This window comes from Lipophrys pholis, assembly GCF_963383615.2.
Source record: "Lipophrys pholis genome assembly, chromosome: 6".
Taxonomy (NCBI): Eukaryota; Metazoa; Chordata; class Actinopteri; order Blenniiformes; family Blenniidae; genus Lipophrys; species Lipophrys pholis.
Genome location: NC_137629.1, coordinates 30,990,743 through 31,005,667, shown reverse-complemented (window position 1 = coordinate 31,005,667; position 14,925 = coordinate 30,990,743). Strand labels below are relative to the sequence as shown.

At 47.7% G+C, this 14,925-nt stretch overlaps 3 protein-coding genes across 3 annotated transcripts in view; 1 reads left to right on the top strand and 2 right to left on the bottom strand.

Annotated features, from left to right (window-relative positions):
* nipsnap3a (nipsnap homolog 3A (C. elegans)) overlaps positions 1–528 on the bottom strand; it is a 2,831-nt gene extending 2,303 nt beyond the window's left edge. Inside the window, exon 1 of the mRNA XM_080465927.1 lies at positions 393–528. Within this exon, the coding sequence (XP_080322053.1) occupies positions 393–455 (63 nt within the window). The 5' untranslated portion in view covers positions 456–528. The remainder of the gene's footprint in view (positions 1–392) is intronic.
* A 903-nt stretch (positions 529–1,431) lies between these two features.
* On the top strand, positions 1,432–7,143 carry noa1 (nitric oxide associated 1). The gene is made up of 9 exons (XM_080465911.1): positions 1,432–1,710; positions 2,141–3,154; positions 3,528–3,677; positions 3,752–3,865; positions 4,407–4,495; positions 5,298–5,429; positions 5,493–5,609; positions 5,702–5,819; positions 5,890–7,143. Exons 1-9 carry the CDS (start codon positions 1,524–1,526, stop codon positions 6,105–6,107), a joined length of 2,139 nt encoding a protein of 712 aa, XP_080322037.1. The 5' UTR covers positions 1,432–1,523; the 3' UTR covers positions 6,108–7,143.
* Positions 7,098–14,508, bottom strand: rest (RE1-silencing transcription factor). Its single transcript, XM_080465908.1, has 6 exons — positions 14,386–14,508; positions 11,945–12,206; positions 11,332–11,859; positions 11,005–11,165; positions 10,732–10,815; positions 7,098–9,686 (listed from the first exon to the last, which is right to left on the bottom strand). Exons 2-6 carry the CDS (start codon positions 12,178–12,180, stop codon positions 7,849–7,851), a joined length of 2,847 nt encoding a protein of 948 aa, XP_080322034.1. The 5' UTR covers positions 12,181–12,206; positions 14,386–14,508; the 3' UTR covers positions 7,098–7,848.
* Between the last annotated feature and the right edge of the window lie 417 nt (positions 14,509–14,925).

The following is a 14,925-nucleotide window of genomic DNA, read 5'->3' as shown; positions in this document are numbered from 1 at the left end:
TGGGGAGGGAAGGAGGGGGTTGTGTGTTAGTGTGTGTTAGTGTGTGTTAGTGTGTGTTCATGGTGTGTTCATGGTGTGTTCATGGTCCTCTTTGTGAGGCCCCTGGGCTGGTTAATGTAAAACCCCAGGGTCCAGTCCAAAGATCAGCAACACAAACACGTGACACCACAACGGCCCCACGGTCAGAACCAGAACCAGAACCACCAGAACCAGAACCTGGTGAGGATGAACGAGTTAATACGTGCAGTGCAAGTGTTGAAACCACAGAAAGTGTGACCTGTAGTTCCAGTGCAGCTGCAAGGAAATCCATGGGTTCAAGGCCTCGGACCCACTCGGGTCCTGCTCCGGTTCAGGACCGGGCCTAGTTCCGGTTCGGTCTCAGGTGGACTCACCTGAGCAGCGGCAGGAGCGTGCAGGAGCGCGGCGGATCTCAATGCGCAGCGCAACTTCAACATGACGCCGAGTGAGGGGAGAGAACCGCAGGACAGAACTACACGCAGAGATCCTCAGTGACAGGACGTGTCACTCCGCACAGGAACTAAGGACGTGCCCATAGACCTACCGTAGAGTTGCTAATAGAAGAGCACCGCCTAATAGAAGAGCACCCCCTTTTTCCAAAGACGTGGAGCAAGCGAAGAAAGAACAAACCTCACTAATTGGGGGCCTCTCCGGGAACATTTAAAAAAAAAAAAAAAAGGACCTTAAATGGTGCATTCTAATGCATTGTGGGCTACTAAATACTACATCCCAAGGGATAAAGAAAACTGAGTCTAAAGTCTAATTTTGACATGTGATAAATTGCAGGACCAGTTGATATAGAAGGAACCAAACATCAAATATGTTATGTTTAGTAAAAGCACATAACTGAACAAATATTAGGATGTATACAATATATATATATACATGTGTATATAATATATAGAAAGATGTTTACAATATAAATACTAAACAAAATCTGACTTCAGGGGCCACATACAGTCCAGTTTCATCTTGAGTGGGTCGAACCAGTAAAATATTGCTATAGTAACCTTTGAATTTACACCTGAAAGTTTTACTTTGTTGTGGCGCACAGTGTTAAAGAATTGTCTATTATAAGAAAAAGTCTTCTTATTCTTTGAAACAATTTTTTTATTCAGTGGTTTGACGGCCGATTTGGAGCCTCTTTTAGACCGGGTTTGGGCCACTAGCCTTATGTTTGACACCCCTGCTTTATTCTAGTCTTCGTTTTTTCCAGGATTTCACGCAGAGTGAGACCTCCTATCACTGTTTTATAAATTGTGACGTCACTATATTAAAAACGTTTTGTGTCATCGCTGACTAACATTTTATCGACTATTTTTATCCACCATCACGTTATATGAAACATCTGATGTGCGCATGTGTGTCAAGTGGAGTACTTTTATAAAGATTATTTCAAAAAATAAAAGAATTACTGCGACTAATGTGTCGTCACATCCGGTGCGGAAGTTGTGAATTGAGTCGCGTGCGCCAGTGCCCGGGGGTCGCGTGCGGCAGCGGTCATCATGTTGCAGGTAGTCCAGATGTGTCTCCGCCGCCAGCTGTGCCGGCGCGTCGCCTCCTCCGCTGCGGCGAGCAGTGCGGCGGCGCCGCCCCGCCGCTCCCGCGAGCACCCGGCGAACCGCGGAGGGACGAGGAGCAGCACCGTGGATCCGGAGCTGGAGGAGCAGTTCGTGTTTCTGGACTGTGCAGGTGAGTGGTGCAGGTAGTACACAAGGTACTATGACAGCCATACAACAGGGGATCACAGTACTTCATTACTTTATTAGTAGGTCGAACAAAGATGTCACAGTGAACCAATTCAGAATGTAAACAGAGAAATAGTACAACGTAGAAATTCAATTGAACTTTATTTATATAACACCGCATACAACACAGTCATTTCTAGGCGCTTTTAACAGAGAGAAACCCAACAAATCCATGACATTAGAGCGTCAGTCAACTCACCCATAGAAATTTGTATTATTATCAGTAAGTTACGGATATGATTATAGAAGTTGTTCTAAATTCTCTGCACACAAAACGTCCCAACGTTTCTGGAGTTAAGAGTTTAGTTCAAATACTTGGCGGAAGGAAATGAGAATACAGATCCTGTAAATAACACCTGATGATCTTCTCCCAGATCTGAACGAGCCCCACCAGGAGGAAAAAGACCTTGTCAATCAGCTGAAAACTTCCTTTGTTCCTAGTCCTGGTCCTGGTCCTGGTCCTGGTCCTGGTCCTGGTCCTGGTCCTGGTCTTGGTCTTGGTCCCGGTCTTGGTCTGGCCCCCCCTCAGAAAAACCTGAGGTCCTTGGAGCGTCAGCTGCAGGCGTTGAACGTTGAAAGTGTGCAGGAGCCGAAGCTCGACTCTCTGATCCAGTTCCACGACGTGGACTTCCCGCTGGACGAGAGCCTGGTGGCCTCGAAGAAGAAGACGAAGAAGAAGAAGACGGGGGGCGAGGGGAAAGGTGAGCACCGGGTCGTCGGCACTCCGGATGCGGAACAGCCGGTGAGCGACACGTGCTGCTCCGGCTGCGGCGCCATGCTGCACTGCGCCTCCGTGGGCGTCCCAGGATACCTGCCCAGCGAGAAGTACAAGAAGCTTCTGCAGGAGGACGGTCTGGGCGGGGCCACCTGCCAGCGCTGCCACCTGCTGACGCACCACCAGCAGGCGCTGAACCTGCAGGTCTCCCGGGAGCAGTATTGTGATGTCGTGCGGCGCATCCGGCCGCTCCGCGCTCTGGTGCTGCTCGTCGTCGACCTGGTGGACCTGCCCGACTCCATCGTCCCCGGCCTGCCCGAGCTGGTGGGCGCCAACAAACATGTCGTCGTCCTCGGCAACAAGGTCGACCTGCTGCCCGCCGACGCGCCCAACTACCTGCAGCGCATCAAGCGGCAGCTCTCCCGTTACTGCCAGGACGCCGGCTTCGGCGAGCAGGTGACCGACGTCCACCTGATCAGCGCCAAGACCGGCTACGGCGTGGAGACGCTGATCACCAGTCTGCAGCGGTCCTGGAAGTACAGCGGGGACGTTTACCTGGTCGGCAGCGCCAACGCCGGGAAATCCACGCTCTTCAACACGCTGCTGGAGTCCGACTACTGCAAGTCCCGAGCGTCCGACGTCATCCACAAGGCCACCATCAGCCCGTGGCCCGGTAAGCCCCCCCCCCCCCCCAGAGCATGATGGAAAGCAGAATTCCTGGAGTTGTCCAAGTTGGAAATTTTCCATGGGAATAAAGGGTATAATAAACGGGGGGGGTTGACTTTGCCATAGCACACAGCTGACTGCACAAACTCCACATATTACTCACGTAGGCATACAAATATCACATAAATGCTCGGGGTGTTTAATCATTTCTACACTAAATCAGGATACCGACATGGACAAATCCGCACCAACATAATTGTGACGAATATTTCCCAGTTTAACTTCCCATGGAAAATTACCAGGAAATATTCCACCGCTTTGCAGTCTGCAGCTTCCCTTGTTGGTCATGTGACTGCGTGCTCCTACCGTGTTGTGTTCAGGGACCACTCTCAGCCTGCTGAAGTTCCCCATCATCAACCCCACGCAGCACAGGATGTTCCGGCGCCACGAGCGGCTGCAGGCGGAACCCGAGCTGTCGCAGGACGAGCTCCGCCGGCTGCAGCGCTTCAGCCAGCAGGGATACCTTGTGGGTGAGTGGGGGAGAGGACAGCCGGGCGTGTGGGGCTTCATCAAAGCCCGTCTGACCTCGTCTTCACCTGCTCAGGTCGGGTGGGCAGAACGTTCCGGCCAGACGGATCCAGGCGGGACGAGATCGAGTTCGATCCGGACAGTTTAGCGTTTGGAGAAGACGAAGACGGAGACATGCGTCGGCCGACAGGTGATTGAACCAACAATAACAAACAAAAAAACAAGATGTTTTGAGCAGCAGTGATCTCTTTACACGGCGGAAGTTAAAGCATCTCATCACGAGCGTTCAGGGCCTGCTGCTGAGGAGCATTCCTACGACATGATGCTGCCACCGCCATGCTTCAGAGTAGCACTGGTGTGTTTGTGGTGATGTGAAGTGTTTGAGTCTGCAACTGGACTTTAATTGATTTTCATGAACTTTCTTAAGAACTGCACTGCTCGTCATGCTCAAATGCTTATTTCATGTAATATATGCTTAGTATGTTTTGTTTTTCATCAAAGTTTTGTTTACTAATCCCCCCCCCCCCCCCCGCCCAAAAAATAAGTCAAGTTACATCGTCATGAATTTCATGAACACGGGGAAAACAATGGATGGTGAATTCTGTTTGTCACGATATTTGATCGCATCACAGCTGTTACTGTGTGTTGTTGTTGTTTTTTTACTTTGTGTCTTTTGTTTGGAGCTATCTTAAGACCTCTCCGTGACCTCTGTGTGACCTTTGACCTCACAGCCAACAGCTGCAAGGAGCAGTTGAGCCATAACGAACTGAAAGACGCTCGCTGGCTGTACGACACTCCCGGGATCCTCAAGGAGCTCGATGTAAGACACACACACACACACACACACACACACACACACACACGAGAATCATTCTCATTTCTGAACCAACACAACTCAAATACGATGGACACATTTTCATCTCTTTGTTCTTACAAAAATCCCAGAGCATCCGTACATTCTCCAAGCCATTTAAAAGACTCGTCACAACAGGAACAAATACATTTGTTAGTCTTTTACTCAGTTACTGGCAGAAGGAAACAGTTGGAACTGTGGAAGTGGTTCGGGTGCATTGCAGCTGCCGTCTGGACTGATTTACTATGTTTAGTGCAGGACAGTGAGGTCAATAAGGGCCGTGTCAGCAATATTCCTACACATTTCAGTGATGCCCAACCGTCTCGCCTGCAGGCTGAAAGTCCAAACCAGTAAATGTTAACATTTAATACAGAGAATGTTTTACACCTGTATAAAGTTTAATCCACGTTAAAACCACATGGGCTTCAAAGGCCAGCGTGTTGTGGAGAATTGTTTCCATGTATTTGTGCCGGTTGATAATTTCCGTATCTTCCTCAGCATTAGCAACAGGTAAGACAACTGGATGTTTTTTCTTTGTTTGCCAAAGTGTATGCTGCGTAATGACGATTCATAGTTGTTGCTTATTCTATATGCATCCAGGGCAGAAAAGGGGATTATTAATTACAAACGCAGAGTGTACTCTGCGTTTGTAATTGTAATTGTTGGTTCAATTACAAACAATTACAAGTTGGTTCAGTAACTTGGCCTGAACCATTGCCCCTCCCCCTCCCCCGTCTCTGCCTCACCTGTGTGCCGGTCCCTCTCCCAGGTGTTGAGTATGCTGAGCGATCAGGAGGTCCGGCTGGTGGTCCCGTCTCAGGCCCTGATCCCTCGGACGTTTGTGTTGAAGCCTCAAATGAGTCTGTTCATCGGAGCCCTCTTCAGGATCGACTTCCTGCAGGTGAGTGTGAGCACAGCAGGGGGCGCCTCGGCGGGCCGATACTGACTGCGCGTGTCTCTCCAGGGAAACAAATCCTGCTGGTTTTCAGTCATGACCTCCTCCCGGGTCCCCATCCACGTCACAAGTGTGGAAAAAGCCGACCAGGTCTATGAGAAACACGCCGGGGACACGCTGCTGGGGGTGAGTGGCGAAGGTTCACGTACGCAACGAGGACGGAGCGTTGAGGTGCGTGTGGATTATACTCAGGATATCATGGTTTCTTATGTTTTCAGGTTCCGCTGGGAGGCCGCGAGCGAATGAAGGAGTTTCCTGCGCTGGTTCCTCAGGAGTTCAGGTTGGAGGGTCGAGGTTACCTGGAAGCAGCTGCTGATATCACGCTGTCGTCTGCAGGTAAACCGATCAGACGCCTTGCAGGTCGTTTCTGCTCTGCGGGCTTGTTTGACCCCGTTTCCCTCCTCAGGCTGGTTGGCGGTGACGGCGGTGGAGGGTGACCAGCTCCTCCTGAAGGTTCACAGTCCGGCCGCCGCAAGTCCACGCCTGAGGACGCCACCGCTGCTGCCCCACATTGTGTCTCTGAAAGGCGAGCGCATCCGAAACACGCCCGCATACAAACAAGTGAAAATGCGCCCAGGCAAACAACTGTTGGGGAGCGGAACGGCCAGCAGGAAGAAGAAATGAAGGAAGGCGGACACGTCTGCCACATAGCGATTTGGGGGACGTTGTTCCTGGCCCGTCGGCTGGAGCTGCGCCCCGAAAAGCAGCGGTCCCACTCGTTTCCATGAAACAAGACTGTCAAGATCAACAGGATGTTATTTTTAGTGCCGTCAATCGATTAAAAAAAGTTTACTAATTAATTGCATTGTTTTTCTACTGAAGACTGAAGCTTGTAATGGATATTTATTCAGGGAAAACCATGGCATTAATGCCGACTCAACACACACTTTATTGGACTATATTTAAATTCAAAGACTATCTTTATACGGTCCTTTTAGCTTTACGTGAAACTGTTTCTCTCCAAGATCAGCAAAATCATAAAAACTAATTAATAAACATGTAACATACTGTAAGTCTAGACTTTGTTAGAGTGCGGGTCCAACACTTTGAGAAGTTGAATATTTCTAGAAACAAAGTTGTAAACTTATTACATGAATATCCTGTAAAATCCACACGAGACAGAGAGAAAGAAAGTAGCACGCATTGAGAGAGAGCGAGAGAATTACTTCTATGGTCGTTAAATTCGGCTTTTCAAAGTAAAGCTAATGACTTTTACTTTCTCAATCAGCCGTCGGGTAACTTTTTAAAGTGAAACTTTCTGCCTTAACATAACTTCACTCTGTATTGTGCTGCTCTGTTGTCACGGTGCTGCGCCCAGAGATGCTGGACATGCAGCTGCTCCGGTAAGGGACTTGCCTACTTCACCGGCCTCCTCACACCCACCACCTGCGCTAAGCGCCGGACCTTGGGGGACCGAGCCTTTGCCGCTGCCGCCCTCTAGAACTCACTCCATCAACCCATCGGGAACACGGACTCGGTGCAAAACCTCACAAAACCCGCCTGTTCAAACTTGCTGTTCCTTAACTTCATTTCATTTTTATTGTTATATTATTTTTCTTTAGTTGCATTTCTCCTATGTAAAGTTCTATTTTGAGTTCACAAAGAAAGCGAAATACAAGTTTGGATTTTTTTTATCTGTTGCATTAAAAAGTAAAGTGTGTGAATGTCCCAACCCCCATGTACTCTTTAGACATGATGCACACGACAGGTTTTATTTCAAACAAAGGAGCAGAATAAAGTGGAGACAATTAAAGCTGATATTAGTACAACAGAGCACCCCCCCCTCCCCCATCTACACATATAAGAGTTCATACAGTCATTTGATCTGAGCCTCAACCGTTCATTACATCACTATTAGATCCATTCATCATCACACGATTCAACAGGAAGTTGCCTTCAGTCATGAGCTCTAACACAGTAAAGAAAAAATCTGAATCTGATAGAAACATTACAAAATCACTCAAAAGTGATAAAAAAGGGTTTTGAACCAGTCCTGTGCGAACTAGTTTCTTCAAAACCTTGTAAGGATCAGTTTCTCTTCCAGTGCACACTCCTTAAAGAGGTGAGCAAAGCTGAAAGCTGATTGGTTCTATCAGGAGGTTCATGTAACTGCTCATTACTCTACTGTTAGATTGTTACTGTAAATATATATATGGTCAGCTGTCTGAAACCTGGAGGACCAGGGACGAGAGAGGATGTCTGTTTGGCTCTTTAAAACTGCAGCGTGACGCATTCAGGGTCACTTTTCAGGATTGGAGTCGACTGAACGCGAAACCGTCTAATTTAATCTGTTCGTAGGTACAAACGTGCGGAAACAGCTGATGAAGAAATGTGTGGACAGCGCGATGGCGGAGGATGAAGCTCCTCACTCCGAAGCCTTTGCGGAGTCCATGTAGTAGACGTTGACAAGGTGGCGGTTCAGGTGACGGCGGTACTCCACCTCCAGTGGGAATGTACGGTCGCAGAAGATGCACATGTGGCTCTTGAGCTCTGTTGGCGTGGGGATTTCGTCGGTGGGCGTTTCGGGGTCGTTGGGCATCTTTCCCGAGGAGGCATCGTTGCCGTGGAGACCAGAGTCGTCGCTGCCTTCGGAGGCGCTGTCGCTGATGTCGCTGCCGCCCTCGTGGCTACTGTGGATTCCCTCGTCGTCCTCCGGATCGGCGGCTTTGGTTCGCAGCACCAGAGGAGGTGGAGACGTGGGTTTCAGGAAGATTGGACCAGGTTGCGGTGTGACATCACCGGAGCTGCTGCTTGATGAAACCTTCACTTCCTGCGAACCTTTCAAAGCGGGCTTCTTCAACCGCGCTGGGGGAATTTCTGTTGCGGTTGCATTTGACAAAGCAGGACCGGCTACAGTCTTTTCAGGACCATTCTCAGCCACGTCAGATCGGGTTTCTGTCGGGATGGCTTGTGTTCCTGTTGGGCTGGAACGAGTTCCCACTAGGTGGGGTCCAGGTCTGGTCTTTTCTGAACAGGTTCCTGCAGTAGAACTTTTGTGAGCTTCAGTTGAAAGACTGACGACCTCATCTATGGCTGCATCCACAGTTTGCTGAAGGCTGGCAGATTTCTTTGTTCGGGGCTTCTTCTGGGTTCCAGAACTGGACCCTGTGGATTTGCGTACCGCAGCGTTGGACTCAATCTTATTAGTGTCTTCAGGAGCAGATTTGGCTTTCAGCCTTCTGGTCTTGGTCAGAGTGTCAGACTTGTTTGACAGATCTAAAGCCTCCCCTGCCTTCCTCTTTTCAGCCTTCACCCTGACCCCCTTTTCTTTTGGACTTTTTTCATGAGTGTCTGGTTTTGCAGGATCTTCTGCTTGTTCTGTGGGTTTTTTAGACTTCTTGGATACAGACTTTTGGGGTTTGCTGAGGTTTTTGTTCTCTTTCTGGTTCCCCTTGTGATGGTCTTTTTCTACCTTCTGTTTCCCCGATCTTGCTTCTTCTGATCTTTGCTGGTCACATTTCTCGGCGTCCCTTTGGTCTGTCGGGTCTTGGGATCCTTCTTGTTGGTCCTGAACTGCTGCTTTCTCGCCTGAAACCTTCTTCACTCGTCTCTTGACCTTGTCAGAGTTTTCAACTTCTGTTTGAGTTTCTTTGACTGCTGTGCTACTTTCAGAGACCTTCTCCACCTTCTTCTGCCTTGTGATGACTTTTCTGTCTGGTTCCAGCTTCTCTTTTACCCTCACCACCTTCTCTTTCTCAGAGGCGATGGTGGATTTCTTCACAGACATCTCAAGTGACCTGCTCTGCACCGTCTGGCTGGCCCGACTGCTCTTTCTGATGGACAGGTTGATTGGGCTCGAGTCTTCGTCTGCGTCGTCCACATCGCAGTCGTCCTCAACGCTGGAGGATGTCTCCACCTTTCTGGGCTCTGGGCTCTCCTCCGCTACGCCCATAGTGGGTTTCTTTTTTAGTTTGACCTTGGAAACGTCCACGGACACGTTGCAGCCAGAATGGCGGGACTTGATGTGGTACTGTAGGTTGCATTTCTTGGACGCGGCATACTTGCAGAGCGGGCAGAGGAACTGGCGAGGGTGGATGTGCAGTTCTACATGCTTTTTGAAGTTGCTCCGGTCAGCAGTCTTGTAATCGCAGTACTGGCAGGACAGAGGTTTGGGACCATTGTGGACCTGCCTGGCGTGCCGGGTCACCTCGTGCTGATTGGCTGCCAGGTAGGTGCAGCTCTCACACTTGAAGGGGCGCTCGCCTGCACACCAAGAGGAGACATGGAGTTATTACATTGCATGGGTCAGGTGATGAGTGGGCAAGCAGGAAACAGTCACGCAGCGGGGGAGTTAAATCTCATTATTCTGATTTCATCTCTCAGACCAAGACTTTTACAGATATTGACTTCAAATGCTACGTTTATGTAGTGTTTAAATCATTATCAACATGTTTACCCTCAAACACAAATACTTCTGATGTTTCCTGTCCTCATTACACATTAAACCTTCACAGAAATGCAGGAAACTAGAAGTGAACCATCAGCCTGGCGACTCCACAAGTAATTGATTGGAGTCATGTCAGTGAAACCAGATGTGATGCAGCTGCAGAGTGAATCAGACTTTATGATGTGAACACAACTCATGGAAAGACCTCTGAAACGCATCCATCAGAATGGAAGGACTCACTGAAAGGTTAAGGAGATGATGATTTTCCCCCCTCCGCTCACTTCCTGTTTCCTGCAGTTCTTAAGGTTTATTGTTTCACAGAGAAATTAAGTTTAACAACAGTTTCTGTGTTTCGGGATGAAATACAACATAAGTATCAGATTATACTGAGTGTCAGATCGAGCTCTCCAGTTAACTCCACACAAAAACAACAACAACCACAAACAGGGAGGGTTGGGGGTGGGGGCAGTGTTACCGTCATAATCCAACATCGAAAGCTTCAGTGAGAGCAACACAAACAGAAATGTCCACAGTGAGTCAGAGCAACAAAACCAACAGACTACTACAAACATACATCACGCAGCTATTCGAATCACTGCTGTACTAAATTGTATGAACACATTGCGGCTACTAAAAGTAAATCTACTGCTGGTCTTTCATTCAGTTCCGACTGAGATCAACACAGACCAGGAGTGTTATTTTGTGCACCTCAATGAAGTGAATCATTGGTGCTTTTGACAAACAAATTAGAGACTCTGAGTCTTAGAAGTGTCCAAATCGAAAGTGGAGGATGTAGATATACCATGTTAAGCTACAACTAAAACCTTTCCTACCATTTTCAGCTCGGTGGAGTTTACTGACCTGAATGTGTACGCATGTGTCGGGTCAGGTGGGTCTTCTGGGAGCTGGAGTAGTCGCAGTACAGACACTGGAAAGGACGCACACCTGTGTGACACACAAACACAATTGTTAACCTGCACCCATTAACTCCTATCAAGCACACACGGGATGTAGTTTCTCACCTGTGTGTGAGTTGCTATGTTAATTGTAATGATCATCTGGGTGTTGATGTAGCTTATCTCTCACATACACTGCTATGTCGTTTGTGTATACATGTTAGTTGTAGTTTCTCACCTGTGTGTGTTCTGATGTGTTGGATGTAGTTGCTCTTGCGGTCGGAGAAGTAAGAACATTGGCTGCAGGTGTGCAGCTTGCTGGGGAAATGATTTCTCAGGTGTTTCCTCCAGTGGTACTGACTAACGGTGGTGTATGGACACAGGGTACACTTAAAAACCCTGGAGAGAGAAAAAACAAAAACACACACTCACCGATTGTTATCTAAGAAAACACAAGACGTTTTCATCATTGTGGACTATCGAAACAAAAAAATGGAATATTGTCAGAAAGATGTCAAAATCAGGATTTGGGACACCATGTGACCCGCAGCTGCTCGGGTGTTACCTGTGATCGTCGCCCTCCTTGCTGTGGTGCTTCAGGTGCGCGATGTAGTGGTCGTATCGGTTTGTGTTGTAGCCGCAGCGCTCACACCGGATCAGCCCCTTGATGTCACCCGGGTTGGCCTCGCCGCCGTTCTCCGCCTGCTCGCCAGTGGGAGACTGTGGGGCGTCGGCCTCCTTGGTCCTGGTCTTGCTGCGGCCCTCGACCCGGTTCACCACAATCATCTTGCTGACGCTGTGGCTGCTCAGGTGCTCCACGAACTGCTGCTCGTTCTGGGCTTGGAAGTGACACGGCTTGCAGTGGAATGGTTTCTTTTTCTTGGCACTCTCTGGGGCAACAGCGGGGCCATCTTTGCGTTTGGTGCCCTGCTGTGGTGTTTTGGCTGCAGCAGGAGGGGAGGGGGTTTGTGGCTGAGACAGGTCCTCAGCTCGATCCCCCTCGTCCTCCTCTACAGGCTTAACGTTTGGAGCTGGAGAGTCGGGATACTCCACGATACACACCTCCCTGTGGTTATGGTTGTCGTAGCTGTATCTGCCGTCACACAAACACAGGAGTCGAGTCAGCAGGTGTCCCTGTGGCGAAGCTTCGTGTGGAGGACGAAGCTCCGTCCCCTCACCTGATGATGCCTTCGTCCTCGCTGTCCGAGTAGCTACATCCCACCGTCTTCAGCTCCATCATTTCCTTCTCGTCCGCCGCGCTGCCGCCATCACCACTGCCCTCCGCGGCCGTCACTGCCGCCACGTTGGCGAGCATGACAAGCTGCGGGGCGGGCAGCGTGTTCCTTGGAAGATCCTCCATCACCGGCACCCCCACCGGAAATATCTCCACTGCGAAGGCGGCCTGAGTCGACATGTTCTGAGTCCTCCACAGGCCAACGACTACACACAGGACGACAAATATAAATTAGAAAGCAACACTTACAGGGATGGTTAAACTGAGCGTTGTTGCTTTTCCTGAAACCTGGTGACCCTCAGAGATGCTGTGAACCCGATTATGTCATGAACACACACACAGTTTAAAGCCAGAGTCAAACTTTTTTCAACACATTCTCCATCGTTGTGCAAGTTTTTCAGCATGCGGTGTGAGTAAACTTCTGGAGGAAGATTCAATTATGGAGGACAGTTCAATAACACACACAGAATGAAAACAAAGCTGGTACAATAGAGAAATCTCCGGGAAGAAGTAAAGATCAGCATGCAGGTGGTATCTTCAGAAAGGATGTTTCTCAAAGCTGTTTTTTTACCAACAAGATGTTTCTTTTTTTTCCCTGTTTCCCTGTTTCTCCTGTGTTGATTTTCTCCCCATTACACTTGTTATTACACATATTTCCTGAGTTTGTTGACATTGGTTTACACACCTATCGAAATATAGTTACTGAGACAAATGGTGACGAGTTCAAGACTCATTTTAGCCACTTTGTCGTGCAGCTGCAACCTGTGTCATTGTGACTCTCAATCAAACCATAACATTACATTATAAAACTTGTAATGAATGCTACAATAATCTATCCATTGATGTAAATTTGTTTATTTTTTATTACAAGTGGGAGAAATATCATTTAGGTATAACCATATTCATTGTTGTTCTGGAATCTATATAGTGTCTGTAGGGCATCCCGGGCTGGAGGAGGATAAAAGTGAAAATAAGGAAGTCGACGAGCAACAGTTTAAAAAATGAGAAGTAAACAGAGGATGGGCATTAAATAACCAAAAAGTCCAGAAGAACCACAAAAGTTAAGAGGCAGTGTTTTTACTGAGGGACACTTATATGTGGTATCCATTAGCTGTTTGGCATAATTTTACTTCTTACTGGTGTGTCAATATAACATGGTCGGATGGTTAAAAAAAAAAAAAGAAGCGAAATGTGTCAAGTTATTTTCATCAAATAAAACACTGCAACGTTTACAATCCTGACTCTTTTCCTTAACCTCTTTATTTCATTATTTATTGTTACCTTCTTCATTTCTGTTTCTCCTATGTGAAGCGACTGAGTTTACTAAAAAAGCCCTATACAAGTGTGATGAATTAACATTATTAATATTTTGTGTGCCTAGATAGGGCAACATTTCCGAGAACACACACACCTTTTTTATTTAGTGTCTGTGTAAATGTGTATACTCTATCTGTCCTGTAACGTCACTTTAACGTGTGTGTGATAGAGAAACTTTCCAGATGTTTCAAGAGGAGCGTCTGTGCTCGAGTTTCAAAAAGAAGAGTCCCTCGTCGAGGTTTAAAAGTGGCAAGACCGTGCTAAAAGTATGTAAACGGGCTGAACAAGGTTTGTTGAAAACTACAAGTACCACCTGACGGCGGAGTGAAACTCCTGGAGAGAAGAAAGAATGTGAGGAGGTCTGACGGCCATTTTGAAGCAGCACCACGGTTCAGTCGACAGCGACAGAGAAACACGTTCAGAAGTCCCTTCACAAATCGTCCGATTTAAAGACCCAGCCAGAGGCCACGGAACCACAACGTTCACCCCACAATTAAAGGCTAGAACAGCAGCTAAGGTTTATATCACTCGGCCGAACTATCGACGGGCACATAAAAACATTTAAAAAGCCTCGGACCAGCCACAAAAAGCTAATTAAATGTTTGTAAAACGTGTGAATCTCAAGTGAACAGAGGACGGAAAAGTTGTTTCAAAACACGCGGAACAAAACAAAAAAGTAGTTTTGTTTGAAAACAAACTGGTGGAAGATGTAACTATAACACAGTGAGAGGAAAGATTTGTATGACTTAACTTCCATAAACAAACTTTATTCAAACTACTTTTCTGCTTAAATTTCCACTTTCTGGCCGTTTACATTCGACTGCCTCACTTTGATCTGCGCGTCTCAACGTCTGCGGGGAGTTTGGGGCAGTTTGTGTCCGGAGGAGGCCGGAGGAGGCCGGGGGCAGAGTGTTAGCCATGGTCCTGATCAGCCCCGGACAGCGCCTTCTCCTCCGCCCCACCGCCTCCATTTTACCCCGAACACCAACCACCCTGCGGACCACAAACTACCCCCGCTGCCCAGAGCCGCGCACCCGCACAACACACGACCGTCTCACGCACACTCACCGATTCCGCAGCGCAAAACTTTGCGCAACTTTCTGCAAGTTTTCACCGAGTTTTTGCCTCGACGCAAGTTTCTGTCCGACACACGGAAAAGTTTCCGCACATTCCTCCACAGACACGCAAGATCGTGACGTCAGCACGTAAACCTGCCGCTGTCAATAAAGTTTTTACAAATCTGTAGTTTCAAAACAAAAACAAAGATTGTGTCAATTTGAAAAGTTCTTTTTTTTTTTTTAACAATTATGAAGTGTTCAAGCGGTCGTATTTTTTTCTTTCTTTTTTCTTTCTTCTTTTTTTAGAAATGTGTAAAGTTAAAAAACAAAACAAGTGAAAGTGTTGTATTATTTTAGTTGGATGCATTCATTGAGATAATTTTTCCTCGCCACGATAATTATTCACTAATTGTGTTTCTCAGTTACTTTTGCACTTGTTGAGTTTGATCTTTCAAAACTGGAAGTTCGTGGTCTTAAATGTCTATTAGTCTGCAGAGAGTGGATTTATTTCTTGCTCTCTGTCTCTGTCTTCTCCTTTTCTCTCTTTCCA